The sequence below is a fragment of the Cygnus atratus genome, chromosome 5 (assembly GCF_013377495.2).
Source record: "Cygnus atratus isolate AKBS03 ecotype Queensland, Australia chromosome 5, CAtr_DNAZoo_HiC_assembly, whole genome shotgun sequence".
NCBI classification, from domain to species: Eukaryota; Metazoa; Chordata; class Aves; order Anseriformes; family Anatidae; genus Cygnus; species Cygnus atratus.
The window spans coordinates 29,157,110-29,180,023 of record NC_066366.1 but is presented as its reverse complement, the minus strand read 5'-3'; the positions used below and the strand labels follow the sequence as shown (position 1 = coordinate 29,180,023).

Sequence of the window (22,914 nt, the reverse complement as noted above, 5' to 3'; positions counted from 1 at the left end):
AAGTGCTGCACTTTGTTAGAGTCCCTGCTAAATACCTTCTTCAGAGTGACAGAGAGACAACCCTTGCATCTCTACCAGTACTCTTCCATGGTGAGATACTGAAGTGCATTTGGGTAAATGTTGCATCTTTATTTTCTCTCATGCTTCCCTCCCCCCTCTCTGTTTTGTTTGTTTCAGGTTCTCGGCCTTTTTGGATCTACACAGTGGAAGTTGCATCTTGTGTATGGCGTGGTTAAGCTTGCAGCCTCTCACCTCAGCCTTCCTCCATTTTGGGCTGGTTACTTTTGTGCTGTTTTTGCATGGTTTGCAGGTGGATGCTGGCCTGACGGGAGACTCAACCAGTTCAGTACAAAACAGCTCGTGTTCAGGATCTTTTGACTGCAAGGAGGGTGTTATCCTGCCAATATGGTACCCAGAAAACCCATCCCTTGGGGACAAAATTGCCCGCGTTATTGTGTACTTTGTAGCACTGATCTACATGTTCCTTGGAGTCTCCATCATTGCAGATCGTTTCATGGCATCTATAGAGGTCATTACATCACAAGAGAAAGAAATCACAATTAAGAAACCCAATGGAGAGACCACAACGACCACCATTCGGATTTGGAACGAAACTGTTTCCAACCTGACTCTCATGGCTCTGGGCTCCTCTGCTCCTGAGATCCTTCTATCTCTGATAGAAGTGTGCGGGCATGGATTCATAGCTGGAGACCTGGGGCCATCCACAATTGTTGGCAGCGCTGCTTTCAATATGTTTATCATCATTGCCATCTGTGTCTACGTGATCCCTGATGGGGAAACCAGAAAGATAAAACACCTGAGAGTTTTCTTTGTCACAGCTGCATGGAGCATTTTTGCTTACATCTGGTTGTACATGATTCTCGCTGTCTTCTCTCCAGGTGTGGTTCAGGTCTGGGAAGGTTTGCTCACACTTTTCTTCTTTCCACTTTGTGTCCTTCTGGCTTGGATAGCAGATAGACGTCTGCTTTTCTATAAGTATATGCACAAAAAGTACCGTACTGACAAGCACAGGGGCATTATCATAGAATCAGAAGGCGATCACCCTAAGGGAATTGAGATGGATGGCAAGATGATGAACTCCCACTTTCTGGATGGAAACTTAGTGACTGTGGAGGGGAAGGAGGTAGATGAATCTCGCAAAGAGATGATCCGAATCCTTAAGGATCTGAAGCAAAAACACCCAGAGAAGGACTTGGACCAGCTGGTAGAAATGGCTAACTACTATGCCTTGTCTCATCAGCAGAAGAGCAGAGCCTTTTATCGCATTCAGGCTACCAGAATGATGACAGGAGCTGGCAATATTCTGAAGAAGCATGCAGCTGAGCAAGCCAAGAAGAGCACCAGCTTGCACGAGGTGCGGCCAGATGAACCTGAGGAATTCATCTCCAAAATTTATTTTGACCCGTGCTCCTACCAGTGTCTTGAGAACTGTGGTGCTGTTCTCCTGACAGTGGTGCGCAAAGGAGGGGACAGTGTCCAAGACCATCTATGTGGACTATAAAACAGAGGATGGCTCTGCCAATGCTGGTGCTGACTATGAGTTTACAGAGGGGACTGTTGTCTTGAAATCAGGGGAGACCCAGAAGGAATTCTCAGTGGGAATTATTGATGATGACATCTTTGAAGAAGATGAGCATTTCTTTGTTCGGCTTAGTAACCTCCGTGTGGTTGAGAGTGAGGAACCTCCAGAGCTTGGTAACTCCCCGTACCCAAAGGCCATACTGGCTTCTCCTTGTGTGGCCACAGTGACTATACTGGATGATGACCATGCTGGCATCTTCACATTTGAGTGCGATGTTATACATGTCAGTGAGAGCATTGGTGTGATGGAAGTCAAAGTCCTAAGGACATCAGGTGCTCGGGGTACAGTCATAGTGCCATTTAGGACAGTAGAAGGGACAGCAAAAGGAGGTGGAGAAGACTTTGAAGACACTTATGGGGAGCTGGAGTTCAAGAATGATGAAACTGTGTAAGTACCCCATTCATTTCTGTTTCTGGGTCTAGTTTTGGTGCTTAACCCCACATTTTGCCTCCATTACAGGTGAACGCTGACGAGGGACAGGCTCCTTTCTTCAGCTTTCCTTCAGTTTCCCTACTTACCTCTTTCAGGCAAGAACCGACAGCAGGATTTAGGAGAGTCATTCCTGAGAGGGAAATGACAATCCCCCTGAGAGGGAAGTGACAAAGTGAGGCTTAGAAATACTGCAGGGGGTAGGATGAAAATACATCATTTTCTGAGATCCTGCGCTCAAGCTATGGGTTAATGGTGAGTTAAAGTAGAGGGAAAAGAAAAAGAGGGAGGTTTTAACTGGCAGGGCAAATATGGGAAAGCCTCTTTTTGCAAACCAGACATGGAGGGCACAGGAGTTTCTTGCTATCCCAAGATAAAAAGTTGACAACAGTTATTCCCAGGCAAGCAAGAGCTGCTCAGTAGGTATGGGGCTTTATTTTCACATGAGCAACACAGTACCTTACCGCATACCTGTGTCCTTAGGCTGTCTGTGCAACTCACAGATCTGTGTGGTACCTAATTCACAGCATAGGCACAGCTGCAAGCTGTTCTGCTTGGACTTGTGCAATCCTTCCAGCCTTTATGTCCCCATGGTCTACCCATATTCCCCACGTCACCTTCTCTATGATCTTCCTATGTCCGTTCTTTTACTACATGTGGTTTTTCTCCTTGTAAAATACCATGGCAATTGGCAATAATGGTCTAAAACACTGCAGCTCGCAGCCTGTCCATGTGGCTCTATGACCCAGTGTTTTCATACAGAATAAAGAAGGGAAGCAGAATGGTCTGCACCAGTCCTGTTAATTCAGCACTTTTATTGCGTACAAAGTAGCTGATATGAAGCTAGGAAGTAATAAAGACCAGGGAGGCGATAATGTCTAATTGCTTTAAGTACCTGCTGTTAACATTAGTGGGGAATGAGAAAAATCCCTTAGCTGAGCAGGGAGAGGGAGGGGGTGTGAACCTGGTGCTAAAACTCCCTGGTGTTAAGTGCCTAGGTTCCTCTTGTTAACACCTAATCACTTGAGCCATCAAAGGAAGAATTGTGCAGACTTGCAACTGGCATCAGAGAAAGCAAATCTTTGTACCAAGCCTCCCTTTACAGTACCCAAAAGGATGTTAATACATTAAATGCTGTGGAGTAGGGATGCCCTAATTCAGTAGCACCTTCTGCCTTAAACCCACTAGACCACTTAATCCAGCTAATATACACAGTCCTGATGCTTGATTGTACATGTCCTTCCCTATTAAAGGAACAGGAGTTCCTGGTTGGCTGGATTCAGCCACAATCCAGAGATGGAGAAGGATCAGCTGTCCTCATCTGGCCTTTTCAGAGAGATGGGCAAGGCAAGTTAGTCTCCTAAATTGAGCCTCAAGCTAATTTCTCCAGGGAAAGCAATGAAGAGGTCAGTTGTGTGGATACAGTCTCCTGTGAGGAGACTGCCTAAAATAGACTAGATATAAGGAAAAAATCATTTACTGTGAGGGTGGTTGAGCATTGGAACAGGCTTCCTAGAGAAGTAGTTGGTGCCTCGTGCCTGTCATTGCTTGAGAAATGTTTGGACAATGCCCACAATAATGTGCTTTAACTTTTGTTTAGCCCTGAAGTTGTCAGACAGTAGGACTCAATGATCTTTGAAGATCCCTTCCAACTGATCTACTCTATTTTATTTTATATAATGAGTACTGCCATGCTCCAGCCAGGTCTTGAAGAAAAAAGACTTCAAGATCCATCAGTGAAAGGCCAGCAGGTTTGGGGTACCAGAGAATAAGGCCATGAGCCATCTTACTCCAAACTGTACTCTCTTTTATCTGCCTGCTGATGGAAGACTTATTTTTGTCTTTGAAAAGTGTGACAGAAGGTCAGAGTGTAACTGCATTTTTGCTTCACTTGGGTTAAAACAAACCACATTCAGCAGGACCATGTGCATCCCTGTAGGACAAACTCTAATGAAAATGAAGGCAGTCCAGAAAACAAGTACATGCCAGATGCTTTGCACTGTGGTTGTGTCCCAGAGAAGATGCCCTAGAGCACAGATAAAACCTGTGTGCTGTACTCAAAATTGTGCCCACACTTAATGCATTAATGTGGCTTTCAATTCTCTGTTGGAAGGCTGCTGAGAACAAAGTTTTCCAGCTACAGGGGAGCTCTAGCACCCCTTGTGGCACCTATGCCATAGGAACAACAGATATATTTATTTTGAAACTAGAATTGCTATACATTGCTCAAATTAGTAAGCCTAACCACGTAGGCCAGCAAGCTGCCTTTATTCATTCCCAGGTTGCATTTTAACTCTCCAGGTCTTCTGGGAATGGACTTTAGGTTTGGAAACATGTGAAGATAATTTTTGGTAATCATCCCTTGGCCTTTAAATTCACTGAACACAGGTCAGGTGCTGCCTGTTCTTTGCTGAGGTGTGGGTGGAGGCAGCTGTAGAAACCTGGAGGTGCTAATAGGTGAGTTGCATCTCTACCTCCTGTTTATGGTTTCTAAATCTGAATGCAGAAAAAATAATTCTGAGAAATTATTCAGGCTGTGAACAAACTTGAGGCAATTGAGGTCTGGATTTGGAATTCAGACCCACAATCAGCAAATGCCATCTAGTTTTGGTTTCCCCTAGTTTAGGAGGACAGGTGAATATAGGGTGTTTGGGGCAATTTTGCAGTTCCAGAGGGCGTTGTGTGAGTAAGTGGTCCCTGCACTGTGCGGTACAAGGCTGTATGAAGACACTGGGTCACCAAACAGCCAAGGTTGTGCCTGGCTGAATGTTTCAGGGCCTGCCTTTGAAACGCCTCCCCACTGAGGGGGATCTGCCAGGAGGTGCTGGGGTCTGCTGTGCACTGAAGGGGAACTGAGGGTCCACAAAGCCCTTTGCAGAACAGGAGGAAAAGCAGGGAAACAATGTTCAGGAGACAGTCCTAAGGACAGGGGGCCAGAAAGCAAGGAGAGGTATGTGCTCCCTGCTTTAACTGGCTGCTTATGCCCTTACTTAGGAAATGTGAAATGTGAGCATGGGTTTCCGCTCTGGTGTGTGAGCTGTTCATGATTTTTTACGTACTCAGTATGGGTTTCTGCCTCCTTCACTACTTTAACCTATTCATTCTCCTTGTGGAGTCACTTTTATAAGATTTTTGAGTCAAGAAGGAAGCAAGTGCATGGGAAACCTCATGCAGCTATTTAAAGACAGTGCTAAGGTTTACTGTGGTTATGCACGTATGCTATGATTGCAACCACAAAGAAATGCTGCTCAGCATAAGCCAGAGGAGGGTAAAGGCTGCAGTTTACTCTCAGCTCATTCTCTAACATATGAATTAAAAGCCTTCAGATTGCATTCTGCAGTGGCAGGCAATCTAAGTAGATTTTAGGTCAGCCTCCTTAAATGTAGCAATGCCCTAATTAATCTGAGGGGCACTGGTTTACACAGCATCTTTGAGATCAAACTGTTGGAGAGAGACTGCCATCTACCAAATCCCCAGGGCCAGTGGTGATAACAGTGAGCGCTTCCCCTTAAAATTAAATGGAGAAGGGGACTTTGCTTAAACATTATAAGATAAAATAAACCATATCAGGGTTGTTTTTAAGAGGCTTTCCCTGAAGTATGAGGGACTAAAAAAACCTGAGTTGATGCATAAATTACAGGGTAAGAGGAAAACAGATCCTGCCACCGGCTCTTGCTTACTGCCTCTGTGATTCTTTCTAGACTAACACGGTCAAAGTTTCCTTACTCACGTTTGGGTGGGAGCACAAAGAAAGCAGGTTGGGATGAGGAAGCTCAAAACAGTGCCGTTATTACTGAAATATGGTCATATGCAATGTGTGCGTATGGATGTGTATGGGTGTTGGATAGCTATAAATCAAACTATGTAATCTTGAATGCTGTCATCTGTTGAGCAGGGAATTGATCAGGTTTTACATACTTGATAAGGCTGCTGCTTTTTCATTACGCTTGTTATTTCTGAACTTCTGCTCCAGTGAGGCTCAGGTATGACCTAAGCAGCTGAAGTAGACTCCTAGTTTTCTTGTTGACTAAAAGGAAACTCTTGAAGGATCAAGTTCAAAACTTAGATTTTTTTTTTCAAAATAACCACTTTCCTATTAAATAACTTTGTATGTAAGTAAGCTTTGGTTTCCTGGATGTATGAAAATGTAGAAGAGGATTGACCAAGCTGCTTTATTGTGTCCAAGCAATACAGAAATCATTAAGGGCCAGGAGCAAAAAGTGAGTTTCTTTTTAAAGAATTTTCTTTCTGCATAATAAAGTGGACTCCCAGCAAGTCAAGAGAAGAAACTTTAAATTAATTTAAATTGCTATTAAATTCATATGAAAATTTGTCTGTCTTGCTTCAGAAATTTTAGGAAGATGCACAAGTTACCAGTAGCTAACTGATATGCCAGCTGGATGATAAAGCGACAAGTTCTGCTGTGGCTGTGGCGTTTGCTGCAGTTAATGTTTAGGCCAACAGATCTATTTTGTTGCTTGCCCATGTATGTGGTTGCTTTGTTGTTTTCAGCATTTGCAGTCTACTGAAGGTGTAGCCATCTGCCCTGAGTCCGTTGTACTGTGTATTGCCTATGGCTCAGGGAGAAGCTGGATGCTGACAGAAGCTGTGATGTTAAACTGGCATTAAATAGCCTGCAAAACCAAAAAAAAAAAAAAAAAGAATGGCTTTGGTAACACATGGAAACCTAGAGCCATTTATCTGTGTGTGTTAGGCAGAGCTCTCAGTTATGGGAGGGCTGTCTCCTCCTTTAGTACAGATACTGCTGGAGACAAACGTGTTCAGGCCGCCTTGATAGCCAGTGAGGTTTTGCTTACTTTTGGCCTTTATGATTTGCAGAGGAGGTTCTTTGTAAGTTGCACGCTGCCTTTCCATGTCTGCTTCTGTCACCTTCTCTCCTGTGTGCTGTGCCACCCTTGTTTGGTGGGAAAGGTGGCAGTGAAGAGAAGTAAATGGCAGTTATTTGTTTGAAGGACATCAAACTGAGGTTTGGTGTAATTAATTGTCCTTCCTTTTTGCCATTCAGTGCTTGAGGAAACTGTCAATTTTTTAATCTGATCACCTACACAGGCATCGTTGCAGCATTTTGAGGGAAATGCTTAGCTCTTCTGTGTGTTGTTTCACCATGAGGTCTAACTTTGCAAAGGAGATCAGGGGTTATTATTCCCCTTATTTGCAAGTGGGGGGGGAAAATGCAGAGAAGGTGACTTCTGTTCCCTTTGGATTACCCAGCAGATCAGAGGCAAGGACAGGAATAAAACCAATCTCCCTGAACTGCTGGCCTATGCACCCTCCAGAGGAGGGTCTGTGCACATCAAACTTGTAATTTCCTGTTACTGAAAACCACAATGAATTTATGCAGATTCACTGACCTCCCCAGCTATCAGGCAGCAGATTGGTACAGATAGAGGCAGCAGCTGAAATACCTCCCTATCCCCCTCAAGCTGTCAACGGTAACTGCAATTTTGGGTGCTCATTTTCCTAAATTAAATTTTGGTTGTATGGCATAGAGGTGTACTGAATCTGCAGACCCTGGGTTATCTATGTCAGCTGTGGTGACACAAATTAATGACCTAGGTCATGATGAAATTATTCTGATAATCTAGTCTGGACTCCTGTTCCACAGCCCTCATACACTCTGCACTGATCCTGATGTTCTGGGCTCGAAGTAGAACAGCTCTCAAAGTGTTAAGTCTAAGTAGTGGGATTCCGGGCGGTGAGAATTTGCTGTATGAAGCTGATTTCCTTCTCTCAGGACACCATTCCTTCCCATTTTGGCTCTCTTGAGATTTAACTTTTAGTGAATCCTCCAAACTCTTTTTCAGTTTGTTCCCATCAGAGGATGAGCTCCTCCTGGCTTTCTCTTGCTCCGCCTTCACATAAATTAAAGGTTCTTGATTCCTGTTTTAATCCAGATTAAGGAAGAGCAGTAGTAGCTGTCCTCAAAAGGAGATAGTAGCATTACAAGGAACAGTCAGAGGAGAAGTTCCAACACTGCTCTATGGCTTCATTTAATGATTTCCTGAAGAGAAAGGAGAAGAGCAATTTTGTTTCTCATGGCTAGTTATCTGACCTGTCCATCTGAATTCTTGATCCAGGCAACATATTTCTTCTATATTCCAGTGACCTGATTTGGTTACTGATATTGGCAGTCTCAGAGCTGGTCCCAATGAAAAACAAACAAAAAACCAACACCACAACCCCACTACATTGTGAAAGGTTGTTGTATTTATTTCTTGCTCTAAATTAATGTTTTTAATAGTAGGAGTAGTTCTAATCTAACTGAAGTCGTTTACACACACACACTGAGTTTCTGCATGAGACCTGCTGTGAGGTCTAGGTGGTGTGACCTGCAGGGGATTAGCGCAAGGTGTCAGGCGACTGTTCCTGGAGCGTATGTGAAATCATCCCCTACAAATGTGAGAGGGTGACACCATCCTGGGAAGAGGAGCCCTGAGTTGACCTTTACCTTCCCAGATAGTCTTGTTGGCAGGTGTCGAGTGGACATTCTTGCCATCAGTTCACGAAGAAGGATAAACGGCATGCTGTCTCAGGGACTGTGACTTCTTGCCCATCAGAGGAGGCATTTGTATGAATTTATGTAACAGCATAAAACAAGAACCCAAGCTCAAAAGAGAGGTGTGCACTAGGCTTTGCAGAGCTGGTGTGTGCTCTGATCTAGCAGAGGAGTCCCTGAGAGCCTCATGGGATCCTGGAGTAGGAAACCTTTAGAGGGGCAGCTCTGGGAGGTTTCTGGGAAACCAGTGATATTCCTAGTTTAGAGCAAACACAGGAAAATTCATTATGCAAAACAATGCAACCAAGTTTTGGATTTAAAAATGAACAGACCGGAACTGATCCAACATAAAACAAGTTTACCATGGGTTGAGTGAGCTTTGCCTCCTTTACTCGTACTGGCTTGCGCAGTACTGCATGAAGCACCTTTGAATGAGGGGCCTACAGACACACACTTTACACACAGGATTGCAGAGGCACAGATCACTTTTGTTTCCTACTTACAAAAAGGGGAGAAGCCACAGTTTAAATAGTGCAGCCTCAGGGCTGAGAAGAAATGCTGGGGGCAAGACTTGACAGACTCTACATTGCTCCAGTGCAGGTATGTTTGTTGTTGTTTTTTCTAACCCACAGTGGGACCATTAATTACAGCATTACTTTAGTGTATCTGTGACTTCTAGCAGATCAGAGTGCCAGCAAGGTTTCTGAGTCAAATATGTACTTATCCTTTTCTAACGGAGAATGGCAGAGCCTAGAGCCTCCCTGACCAGAGGTCCTCAAGCACATTTCTGTTGTGGCTAAATAGGAGAAGCTGACCTTGGTGAAAGAGGGCACCTGTTTCAAATGCGAGGTGATTTATCTGTTGCTAGCAATGTGGCTTCTTTCTTATTTACCTCATGGCAGGATAAAATGTGATGATAGGAGAACTTGCCACTCTAGCCGTTGTAAGTACCGTAGACCAAATTCATCCTCTGTTTAGCTTCAGTGAAAACAGCAGATTTAAAGCTGGGAGGAATCTGGGCTGGTATGTATTTGCAGCTGTCATGGCAGATGGACCGTTGACAGATGAGGCCCCTCAAGTCTCTGCTTGGGTGCCAGCACTTCTTGCTGCTAGCTTTTCAACTGGAGCCAGTCCTGGCGTAGTGTGAGCACTGGCTGCTCAGAGAGTTGGGCCATTTGGATGGTTTAGGCTGGAAGGGCAGTGTGATGGAAACCTGAACATCACACCTGGAAACAGGACCAGTTCTTCCCACCAGGGTTTGCAGGACCTGTCCTTAGGAGGCTGATGGAGATGTCTGCTGGGCTGCCTTGAAGCCTGATGAGCCTCGCATGGAGTGTGGCACTGTGACTGCACGCTGTGAGCCTGATCAGCCTGAGCAGCTGCCAGCCCTGTCCTCGCTGAGCCTCCCCTCTCCTGAATGGGTCTGCTGCAGGGCAGGTTGCAGTGCCTTTTCAAAGCTCCCTTTACCACTTCCCAGCCTCGTGCATAGCTGCCTATGTCCACCTGGGCTCCTTTGTTCTCTGGCCTCCCCCAGCAGAACAACAGGTGAAGAGAGAGATTGGAAATTCTGCTCCCTGCTCCAGACGTCACATCCTGACAGCTTCCACCATGTCCTGCTGCTCTCAGGAACAGATGCACACCAGCTGCTCAGGAGCAATGGCCAGCCCTTCCCCTTGCCAGCTCCTCCCAAGTGATGGTGCTGAGCTGTTCTGGGTATCAAAGGAGCCCAGGGCTTGATGCTGCTACCCATGTAAGTAAGATCTGTGGCTCTGATCTTCTGGTCTCTCTGTTAGATTGGGAATGATCTCCTCCAACACTTATGGTTTTTTTTTTTCTTTCTTTCTTTACTGTTGACCTGGCCAAGCAGAGCTTTCAGTTGTGGTTGTTCCTGCCTTCACAGCTCTGGCATGGCGAGTGTGTCACAATGGTTTATTTACAGCTGTGCCTCTCTAGTACTCCATGTAAAGGCATGTTGTTAGAGTGAATTGCAGCAGGAATTACCTTTTGAGCCTTTGTGCCTCTTTCCATGAGATAAGCAAGGCAAAGAGGTCCTACCCTCGTAAAAAATACCACCTAGGCACCATGTTGCTCTGCTTTTATCCTTAAAGTGTGGTAAAGCCATCAATATTTAATGTAGAAATTCCCCCTCCTGTTATCTCTGCTGTACCTGTCTTTCCTCCTGAATTAGTCTCTCCTTTACCTCATCTGCTTGATCATGTTGGCTTAATGCTTCTATCTCTGCCTTCTTTAGTAGAGATAACTGGGCTGCAGTGCTAGTGAGCAAGAAGGTGCCAGGGACAACGTACTGGCTGTGCAAGAGTAAATAAGTACTAAGCTGTCTGTTTCTAAGACATCAGAAGTGTTTCTTTAAGATGCCCAAAGTATTTTGGGGTTGGTAGTGTTAGCTTTGATAACTCATAGTATTTTTTTTTCTCTCTGTAGTGGAGTTGGGGAGGGAAAATGTGTGATTTGGCAGCTTTTCACAGATGTGTCCTGTTAGCTGACACCACCGGAGGTGGGCAGAGCTGTGAATAATGCAAAAGCACAGCAAATGGACTATGCATGAGCAATAACTGCTTGCCTGGCAGCCGGGCTCCTGGAGTTTGATCAGCTGCATGCTGCAGAGCAATACCTGCACGCTGGGCAGGGTGTAGTGCATTGGGCTCCTGGCTGCTGCTCGCACACCAGCGTGAGCAGCCGTGTGCTTTATCTCGGCGGTGACTGTGCTGCCTTTCCTATAGGAACATCTTCGTTTTCTATAATTAGCAAGTCCTTGACATAGCTGTCTTCCTTGCTCTTTTTGTGGCCTGACAAGCGGGGTGGTGCGAGACATGGGAGCGAGCGCGGTCTGTAGGAGTCAGAACTGATGGCAGCTTCAGTAGGTCATTCAACTTTGTGGTGGGCAGCTGGTGCTGGCTTTCCCTTGAGGTGACGGAAAAAATAATAGGCTCAGGGGCCCGATTATCCCATCCTTTGTATGGTACAGAGCAGAAAAACAAACAAACAAACAAAAAATACAGCAGCTGTGACATCTCTGCTGGCTGACAGTGAGTTGTAGGCAGCAGTCTTGGAGCAGGAGAGAAGTGTAAGTGTGGGGTGGTTTCCCTGGTGAACAGCCCGCAGAAGAGAGGATGGAGGGTGACCCTGTCCCAGGTAGCTGTTTGCAGCTCTGTGTTGGAGGGCAGGACAAGAGGACAGGTAGGTAGGCTGCATACCTGGTAACCCCTGAGCTTCTTCTTACTGTCTTAGGAAAGACTGAGAAGGGGTCTCCAAAGGAAGCTGAGACCTTCCCTGTACATCTAGCCTGGCATGTGACGCCTTGAGCAGTGCTGCATCTGTTCTGGGAAGTGATCCAGAAAGGACCACTGTCCCCTCCGGAAAGGGGACAGTCCCGGAAAGGGGACAGTGGCTGCCCTTGCTGAGGGATTTCTCTCCTGGGTTGGAGGCTGGGGAGTTTCACTGGGTGGCAAGGCTGCAAAGGAGTCCCAAGGGAAAAATACGCAGCAACAACAAAACTTGTGCTAAGGGCACCTCCTTTCCAATTTTGGCGGGGAGAGATGGGTTTTGAGCGAATCGCTGCACAGTGTAACAGCCCACTCCCTGGAGGGTACATCTAATGGAATTAAAGGGTATCTCTATCGTGTTCTGGGTGGCGAGAGCTTCCTCGAACCGCTGCCCAGAATACTTGTGAGACACCCTATAATTCAATTAGAAGTACCCTCCAGGGAACGTATAATTATATCATATCTATGAAACGTAATGACAGCCCCCTCGTGTCACATGGTGAGCAACTCTCTGCCGCTGCCCAGAACCTTTCACCGGTAAGGAACTAATCTGCTTAGCGCAGATTGAGCTCGCTGGGCTGCAGCGCTCACCCGCCTGCTGCCGAAGGGGATCCCTGCCAGCGGAATAAACCCGTTAGCGGCACGCCGGCCCCGCAGCTCCTTTCCCACCCTCTGGCTGGGGCTGCTCACCTCTGTCTCACCGTCCTCTCTGACGGGTTTGCTCCCTGAAGCTTCCTGGGGGTTTTGATGGGCTGGAAATTTTCCTTATCCTTTTTTTTTTTGCTGTTTGTTGGGTAACAACAGTCTGATGTGATACCAGGTATGCTGAAGGAAGTGAGCTGCAGAGCAAGCAAAGTGTCCTTCCTACCTTCCTGCCCCAGATAGTAAAATTTTAATAGGAGTCGGTATGCTCTGGGGAGAGAAATAGTTATCTTGTATGCTTTGCACCTCTGGTGTGAAACACTCTCACCAAATCCTCTGCAGCATTTGAGATGGCTTAAGGCAGTGAGGAACACGGAACCTGGCCAACACATAGCAGTTTTCCATGGGATACTGCAATTTCAATTTATTCTTACCAGCTTAAATCAATCTCCAGAAAACCAGAGAGGGAGGGTGAGGTGAGGCCTCAGAACGACTTTGCGTAGCCTAAAGAAATCATGTAGAGGAATTTCCTGTTGGGAAGTCCACGGGGAAACAGCATCATGATCAAGGGACGCCCCTAGTCTGTTCAGGTCTGACGGCTGCTCTGGGAAGGCTGTATTGCCCCAACCCTCTGTAGCTCAGCAGCTCCAGACGGCTCTCCCAGAAGGTTCGTCCACCCACGCGGATAATTAAACCCATCTACCTGTCATGAGATTGTAGTTGTTGTCAATGCTGTTACGTTGCTGCCTGTCAATCCCAAAGCCTCTTTTTGCCCTCAAATGCTGGAGCTCTGAGTAAGCCAGATGCCTCTGGAATACGAGATGAAGGCAAGGAAGAGGGTAGGGAAGGCGCTGTGGGGAGGTGATGGGGGAAGTGAGCAAGGTTTGCGCCTGTTTGAGCCAGGAGGATGTTGTGCTGACCCCAAAGGCATCTGATCTGAATCCCAATGCATGTCCTTGACTGGTGTCTCGGGGGTGAGTCAACAAAGGTGGAGCAGAGGTGTGTTTAGATGGAGTTGTTCCCTCCTTGGGGATGATCATACAGGGAATCGCAGGCCTGCAGGGCCATGGTGGGGGTGCTTCCAGGGCTTGAGAAGGAGCTTAGCTGCAGATTGCTAAGTACTCTGGAGAAAGGCAGATGGAGAACAAGGTGGCCATAATGATAGAGAGAAATGCATGAGAGTTACTTGCTCAGATCCATGGAGCTTTGCTCTTCTTCCCTAGTGTGGGACTGGGGTTTGGTGTCTTGCTGTGGGGCCAATACCTCTGTCAGGACTTCTCAGTCAGTGGGGTTGTCTTGGAAGTAGATTCAGGTTTATGTCCTCGTTTCCGTGCCACTAACTGTTTGGAGAAGAAGCTTCCAGCCTTGTTGAGGGAAGCCAAGGGAAGGAGGGGCTTTTTTCTGCTTCCTACTTTTCCCTACTGCTGTCTCTGCTCAGACTCCCCCAAAATTACAGCATCTTGGAGCCTACCTCCTTGCACTACCTATTGCTTATGAACGCTTCAGATTGCACTGGGAAGCCATCTGCTCTTTTTCAGGCATTGCTGCCTTTAACTTATTATAGCTTGGAGTGAAGAAAGAAGCAGCTTTCCTCCCAGTGCACATCATCTCCTCCCCTCTTGGCATCCAGGTATCTGTAAGGATGGTCCCTAGCTCTGAAGGTTGCAGCAAAACAAAAGGTACAGCAGGAAAGAAAACGTTGAGCCATTGTGTAGATCCTGATGGCTCTCAAGCACCATATCTTTGTCTAGAGCAGGAGAGGGACTTAAGCAAACAGTTGTGACAGGCTCTTCCCTGGCTGCTTTAGGGGTTATGTTTTTGCTACAGCTCTGGAGTAACTCTCACTGCTCACCTGCACTTGCACAAGGAAATCATTGTGGAATAACACAAGTTTTCTATTCAAAGGGAAACAGCTTTTACCAGCTGGCTCACGTTTCATTTACCTTTAGAAATGGTTAAACGCTTTTTCTGTAACAAGATGGTGGGACAGTAGCATGCCCAAGGTTATCTGAACTCCAGTAGACAGAGCACAGAGGTTGCCTAAGGAATATTGAGGTAATATCATCTGGTTACCTCGGGCAGTTCTTTGTGGCAGTTATTGGCATTTATATTAATATACATACTATATATATATATTATAAAGTGTCACTTTACCTGCTGCCCAGGAGCAGCTGTGCCTTAGCAGGCTGCGTTGGGTGGCCACGGGGCGCTGTATGGTACCAGTACCACAGGGCAGGGAGCGATTGGGGCGAGGGGGTGCCCCAGTTGGGCAGTTTTGGGGCTGGCAGGGTCGGATGCATTGTGCCTATCCTGTGAGGAGCCATCCGTAGCTCTCAGACTGTGCAGTGACCGCTGGAAGGGTGAGCACGAAGTGTTCATGTGGAGCTCAGCGCCGGCTCCAAGGGGGTCTGCGCTGGGCCTGGAGGGCTCAGCCCCTGCTGCCTGGAGGGATGCGGCTGCCACACCGGCGCAGGCTGGGGGCCAGCTGGCTGGGAGCAGCTCTGCAGGCAGGGAGCTGCGCTGCGCTGCGGGGGGAACTGCTGGCCTCGGGCAGTTCGAACCAAATCGGGACTGAAGCAGTATATTGACTTAGCAGCAGCATATAATTAACCAGCAATCAGTGAACTATATGAGGATCGATATCAGCAATACAGTGGATAAACCACAACAGCAGATGCCTACATGATGCTGATGTTCAGCTATGGATTTCTAAACACCGTTCCATAAATGATCCCTCCGTGATGGTCCTGTTTTGCCTGGGATGGGCCCCATATTCCCCCACCAGGCTTGTTGGTCCCCTTGGGCGTGAGTCAGCAGTGTAGCACATCTTCAGTGTTAGCCCTGTAAGTCTGTGCTGCTGACCTGGGATTTTGCAGGCTTCAGGAGAGGTTTATTCCATGTAAGAGAGAATCAGCTGCAGCCCTTGCTGGGATGCCCAGGGAAGGTGTCCTCAGGCTGCTCCCCTTCTTTCCTGCTCCTGGGAAGAAAGACATCTGTGGTGAGCTGGGATTTCCCAGCCAAGGTCCATTCTGTGCCTTTTTTTTTGCATCTGGAGCAGGCGAGATGCTAAGTAGACTTGTAGCAGAGCTCCCCGGGAGACTGCTAGTGCTGTAGCACGTGAGATTTAGCGGAAAGGTGGAAAAAGCAGAAGTATATCAGAAATAATAGTTTCTAAAGTGCTAATGATAAGGAGAGCAGAAGTGCAATCTATTTGAGATCTCAAATGTTGTGTATTTCATGCAGAGTAACACAACAACTAGCCTGGCTGTCTCTCAACCTTAATGTCTGGTTGAATTTCTTCCTTTTATTTTTTTTTTTTCTGTTAACATTCTATTTTAAATAGAGTAGTCCTCTAAGGGCCCAAGCTGGAGCCTGTTAGATGTGATAGAAAGGCTCCTGCTGTTGGAGTGGGTGGAGGGGATGGCATTAACCATCTTATGGCTGGTATTTGCTGTTTTGTTGACAAGGACAGTGTTCACCCAGCATACAGTGTTTTGCTGTCATTTTGACGTGATGGGTTGGAGGAAAAGAATCCATGCAGTCGTGGCAGCTTATTCAAAGTGTCCCTTCTCAGGCAGCCCAGGCATCCATATGCTGTGAGGACATATCAGTAAATAGCCATGAAACTGGAATGATTTTAACCAAGATCTGCCAGGACAGGAATGCAAGCAAGCACCGAAATATTTAAGTCCTGTGCAGGGTGGAATGACTTTTCTTTTCCTAGCTGAGAGGGTGCAGAGATTTCACAGGCCCAGAGGATGAGCATGTGAAAAAATCCTTGTGAACCCCAAATTTCTGGTGGTTTTTATATATATATATATATATATATATATATATATATATATATAAAATTTGTGAAAAATAGAATAAAAGGGCAGTTTAGAGCCCTGTGACTGCATGACATTTTTGTTTCTTCTGTTAACTTAGATGTACAAGAAGAATTAATGAAAAGATGTGTTTAGCAGTAATAGCTACCATTACGGGCCTTTCCTGCAATTGTTGCTGCTTCCCCTGGCTTTCGATGAGAGTAGGAAACCTGGGTCTCTTCCACTGGCTTTCTTTGCCTGGGTGGACATCAGGAAGTTTCCTCTGAAGTCTTAAAACTGTGGCTACTTGCTTCAGTCTTTGGAGGGGTTAAATATTGATGATTAAGGTTGGAAATGTGACATAGGAGATTAGATCTAGAATCCCATTTTGCTGGTGCACTGATGACAGGATCTTATCAGCCTGCCACTCTTATTTGATTACTAACACTCGCTACTGCAGAAACTGAAAGAGAGATGGGAAGTGGCTATTGATCGGCAATCGATAGGGGCTGAGGTGCTTTCATCAACCCAGAGAAGACAGTGCATTCACCTGCTAATTGCAGCCTGCAGATCCCAGAGGGGATGCTCTGGGCACTGGGTATTGGCATGGCTGCTTGTCATGCTATCAGACCCATGCTACAAGAGATCAGTCTTGAAATTAGTGCTTTTGGCACTGGACCCACGTGAGCTGTGCCATCTTGTGACAGCCACCCACGTTCCAGCCTAAGGTTAGCAGCATTGACTAGATTCATCAAACATGCCCTGGGAGCATGAGGAACAGCTCAGTATTGTACAGTGGGGCTGACTGCACTCACTGTTTGAATAATGATTCTTCATTAAACAATCGGGGCTTGTGCAGCTGAGAACAGGAGCAAGCATCCATGCTCTTGGAAGAAGCCAGATGGAATTTCATCCCCCCTACCCCTTCCAACATATACTCATATATGTATCTTCCGTCTCCTCTCTTTCTCTAGCCTTCTGTCATTTCTTGGTTTGCTAGTGCTTTTGCCTCCAAGTGCACCTCTGCTTCTTATGCTTTAAAAGTCCTTGGAGAGAGGAGCCAGGATTGGCAAGTAATGCAAATACAAGGCAAGCTGAGGAATGTCATACATGATGTCAGTATCACCTCCAGTATGGAAGCTTTAAGAGATTTCAGAGAGCAATCTCTCATACAGCCCCTTGTATTCAGCAGGCTCAGGTGCAGAGGGTCCTGAAGGTCCTGGTGACCAGAAGGAGACTGCCTTCCCTCTGTTCTTCCTGGAGCTAGAGTTGATGCTGGGCAGGGCCGTGCTCCCCCCTGCCATCCCTAGTTATCCGTGCAGAGCCCTGACACAGGGCCATTAGTGACAAATTGGGACATCGCTGGGCCCAGCTAAATGGTCTTTAATGCTCAGTGTGCATCAGCATGACAGACATTTGATGGCATTTTTGGCATCAGGCAGGGAACGTAGCTTTGTTCTGCACTAGCAGTTGCTGAAGTGTGTTCAGCCATGGGAACTGCACAAAACAGAGACTTCGGACATGACTGAGTTTCTGATGTAGATGTTTATGAATACCATGTGTTCCAGCCATTCCTGCTTTTCCACTCCTTATCCTTTCTTTTCACTGTTAAGATCACTCTTTTCCCATAGTAAACCATGTGGAGCTGTGCAGGCTGCTCAAATCAGGAGCTGGGAGCAGGATGCTTAACAGGGGTGTGGGAGCTCTTCCGAAATACCGAGGTAGGGTGCCAACATCTCTGCATCTGTGAAGCTGAACCTCTGTCTCATGGCCTCCTGCCTGGGGCAAATGTGATAGTTTTGTGCTAAATCCAGCTCTGGGATGGATAGCCTTCTTTCTTTTCCTCTGTTTTCTATTTAAGCCCAAGAGAGGCTATTTTAAAAAAATCTCGTTAAGAGAATGCTCCATTTGCATGATTAAGTCCTGGAAGTCAATAATGCCAAGCAGAACATTAATTCTGCCCCCAGTGTGTATAGTTACAAAATGATATTTAATTACACAATTACAAACTGTTTATCTGATAATCAAATGTATTCTCGATGTCTTCCACACACAGCTTCATATGTGAAACATCTTGTCATATTGTTGTATTCTGCGGTACTTCCACCAGTTTAATTATCCCAATCCTGTCACATAGAGCTGAGCTGACCAAAGCCTAATCCTCTCTTAATTTTTACTGGGCCACTGGTGTCCATCAGAAGATGTTCCCTTCATATTGAGTTATGCTGGTGGGAACCAGGCAAAATAAGATGAGGAGCTTGTGCCTAGCACAGGGGTTGTCAGTCCTTCTCAATTTGGAGGCCTTTCAAAATATTCTAGGGGGATATATCAAGCCCTTTGGAAAAGACTTAGTTTGCTCTGTAGTGTGTAGTAGTCTTTTTTTTTTTTTTTTTTTGCAGTAGCCTTTCATGAATCCCTTGGGAGCAGTCCGCAGCCTGCCATCAAAGTGTTGGGCTGAAAGCCACCACTCTAGACTTCTTAGGCAAAACGTTCCCTTCCAAGCCAGTGACTGTGTGTTGTACCATTCACTGTCCATTAGCACTCCATTTCAGAGGGTGAAACGTTTAACTTCAGAGCTATTTTAGCTGCAAAACTTAGGTGGCCTGAATACGCCTGCAGCGTTTCTGCCTTATTACAGGCTGTTATATTTAATTTCTAGTAGGTTGTGTAAGAGCAGTGTACCAAACTCTTTTCTCATGAATGACTCTGAGAAGGTCTGTCTGTAATACGTGAAGCGATTCCCTCTTCTGAGAGGCAGTGCACTTATGGATATAATTTGGCTTTGTGGTATTTAAATAATAAGCCTTGGTTATGTTGTTAATGCCTGCACCATGTGTGAAGAGAAAGGATTACATCTGGTAAGCATCTCTGTTGCGCCATGGGACAAAATTAATTCTGCCATCGTCACATTTCCCTTGATGTTGCCATTTAATTTTGTTGATGTAGTATGTGTGCCAGAGCACTCATCTAAGAATGCAGATTCAAGCATCACTGTCCTTACCAAAATCAAATCATGCCTTTCAGATTTTTTCTTTTTTTTTTTCCAAATAGCTCTGTGCAAGCATCTTTCTGTTGGTTTGCTATCTCAATCATGAAACATGTACTTTTCTTAGTGCAACCAAATAATAAAATAACAACCAAATAATAGCGGTATACTGGCATGTAGAAATGTTCTCTGGTGTCCAGAGCTGGCTGGGCAAAGTTTGGCTTCTGTGAGGAGCAGCAATACGAACACCCTCTCTAACTGAAGCAGTAGCAACAGTGTTTGGTGTATCTGAGTCCAGGCTCTGACTCTGTTGCTCTCCGGGAAGCTTGTGGTGGCTCTGGTCTCTGCCACCACAAAGGGGTAGGAAGCTTTTGGTCATTGTTAAAGTATTTGGTTGTTAGCTGAGGTGAAGATATGCCCGGTTGTGGAAAACTTGAAAAGGAGCAAAACGAGGGCAGGGCAGCTGGTGTGGATGGTGGCAGTGCACTGAGCAGTCAGTCTGCAGTCTCCCCAAACCAGGCTGGGCCAGTTGTGTTTGTTATTGACTAAGAGATTGGCTGCAGACGTTAGTTAAAGTCTGTTAAATCCTTCTGTGGCTGATCTTGTTCACGTGGCCTTATGCTAGTCTAATTGCCTTCGCAGGAAGATTAAGCTGAACTGAACTGAGGTCATGTTCCTTCAGAGTAAGGGTGTCCACATGGGGTTTTCTCATGCCTTAACTCCACACTCCTAAATTCATGCAGCTAGGCTTTCTGGAGTCGCCCCAGGCTGACAAGCCCTTCCCAGTGTTGCTGGGTTGCAATTTCCTTATGTGATGTCTGAAGCATATGCCTGTCCTTGTGCTGAATCTAGAAGACAAGGGGAGCAGAAGTAAGTCTACAGTCCTCAAAGAAATTGGCAAATGCTGCCTGGAACATCTGGGACTGAGACTTCGTCCTGAGGCACACAGAAGCACCTCCAAGATCTGGCATCATTGGAGGTTGTTGGCCATGCAGACCATGAAGGACCCAGCACAGGTGAGCTTGGAGTTCATCCCGACATGGGTCTGTCCTGTTGTGCTCCCGGCAACTGCTAGGGCACAATCCACCTTCATGGGCAAAACCAGAAATTCCTCCTCTGTTACGTCTTCATTTGCTATAACTGAGTAGGCTAGTATTAGATTGTGTTTTGTGCTGTGGTTTTGGTACATGATTTCATTTCTGTCCCAATGGTGATAGAGCTGAGCTTCTTTTCCAGTTTTGGCCATATATGATGAACTAGGATTTGGCCTTATATGATGAACTCTTGCAGCCCAAAGGGGAATAGCACATAAGGTGAGGGAAGCTGGCTTCCTCTCCCAGCGCTTCCTCTAATTTGCTTTGCAGACACGGAGAAGTTGCATCACTGGTCCATACCCTGCTTCATCCACATGCAAAATGGGGCCAACATAGCAGCCATTACACTTCCTAATGCTATGTTATCATAGAAAGTTTCTTGCCCTGAGTCTTGTCCTTGATCACTGCTCGTTGTGCTATTCTGCTCCAGAGAGACCCAGAACAGAGCATCTCTGCCCCATCACTCTCCTTGTGGAGAAGGGCCCATCTGAGTGATAATTAGGATGTTGAGTCTCAGCAAATAGAGGCATCTGAGCTGTGGAAATAAACCGTCTGCTGCCTGTTACCCAGGGAGGGGTGTCACTGGTGTGTGCCCATTGCTCTGTCACATGTTGCTCCTGCCCAACATACCCTATCAGCTCTCTTGTCTCTCTTGGATGGGGTAATTGGGTGTTTGGAGCTCCTTTCTTGCTGTGGAGCAGAGCTGGTGCCCATAGCCAGCAGGGAGCTGGCTGTATCATCGAGAGCTGAAGGCAATGTCTTGGTTTTCTCTCCTTTGAAGTTGGATGCCCTAGATGTTGTATTTTGGAACGGAGGTGCCAAAACAGGGATAAAGCACCTGAAGGTGACGGGAATTCTCAATTCCTTTCACTTGTTGTGGCATTTTAATAAGGGACATGTAGGAGGAGTCAGAGGGATTTTGAATGAGTGTGGAACAGATCCAGAGAACAGGCTGCTGCCTTAGCAGCCTGCCCAGCTGCAGGTAAGGATGGAGCTGAAGGCATCTGTCCTGCATTAGGTGTCGGTATGGCAAGGCACTGGCTTCAGCAGAACTCTGTGCAGGATCAAGTCCTTAGCCCTATCCAATGGCATGGGCTGATATCAGGAGGATACAAAATCCAAAATTCGTGTAAGGTGGGTTATCTTCAGTGTCATGGTATGCACAAGCATCTTTTCCTTCTGGGGACAGAATTGTTTTTTCAAAAACATTCATTGAGCTACACTGGAATGAAATCACCTGCAGCGTTACACCCCTGGGTCTAATGCATTTATTTATATGTAAAGCATAGAAGATGATTTTCTTTCAGATGTAAGGAAATATCTTTTAAAGTTTGCTTTTAGGGTATTACCTGCCTAGTATTCTCTGCTCTCTGAAGAGCTGTGGGAAGTTGTGCCCTGGCTCTTCCAGGCTGGACGGCTGGTTTTCCCACCATGGTGGTGGTGTGCCACTAGGGGTGGGCTTGGTGGCTTTGGAAGAGATATCAGCACAGTGTTAGCTACATGGCAGGGAAAGTTATGGTGTGCCATTTGCAGAGCTGCCAGGGATGTGAAGGATGCAGGTCTAAAAGAAACGTGCTTTCCCTTTCTCCACCGACCTCACAGGTTTAGTGCTATCCCAGGCCTGGTGTCTCTGTGTGAATCACCTCTGTTCACCCAGCCTGTATGTGTAAGCTGCTCCATCTTCTAGAAACAGGATAGCCACAGAAAAATAGACTGAAGTGCCTTCTGGTTTATGGACTAGCACCAGACTTGCCTGTGTAATTACAAGGCCTTTATTACTAGGCAAAGCAGAAAAGGCTTTGCCTGGCTCTCAGATCATAGGCTGGACTTGCAGAGGTGGCAGTTAAAAAAAAAAAAAAAAAAAGTAATCTTTTGACTTGAAAACTGAGCCTGTTTCATATGGAGGGAAACAAACAAAAAACAACAACAAAAAAGCCAACAACACCAACAAACCAACTGAAAAACAAATTACAGAGTTCCTCTAACGCTAACCACACTCTGGGGAGCTAAATATGTCTCTCTCAAACATTCAAAGCATCTAATTAGCAAAGCCAGGCAGTCACTAAGGAGACCACCAGCCATCTCTGAGCAAGACACGTGCGTCTTGCTGACAGTGTTGGCAAGGTCACCCCTTTCCCTTCTTTCCCACCCTCCACCTCCAGACCCGACATAGCGGGGAGCATCTGCTATCCATTTCCCCCTGCCAGGGAGTGACAGGAAAGGTTCACCGGGAAGATGAGAAGCATGACTGATGGCAGCAGAGCCTTGCTGAATTATTGCCTCTTGCGTGGGGAGCAGAGATTTGCTTTGGGGATGCTGGATTGTAAATCATCCATCTCCTTCTTTTAAAGGTGAACTGAAGAGCTTTGCGTGCAAGAGGGAATTAACCAATTATTTCAGAGGGCAGGATAGTATTTGTAAGCTTCAAGTTCAGATATGTTTACATATTGAAAATGAGAACTGAAAATCACTTTGGTAGAGAAGAAAGCAAGCAAGCCTCGTTTTTTTGGTGGTTCCTTTGTCTGGCCAACAGCAACCACTAAATCGGTGTTG

At 46.2% G+C, this 22,914-nt stretch overlaps 1 protein-coding gene across 1 annotated transcript in view; it reads left to right on the top strand.

The window, feature by feature from the left end:
- Positions 1–223: 223 nt before the first annotated feature.
- Positions 224–22,914, top strand: part of SLC8A3 (solute carrier family 8 member A3) — an 80,205-nt gene continuing 57,514 nt past the window's right edge. The window contains 2 exon segments of the mRNA XM_035539622.1: positions 224–1,492; positions 1,494–1,990. Coding sequence (XP_035395515.1) covers positions 224–1,492; positions 1,494–1,990 — 1,766 coding nt within the window.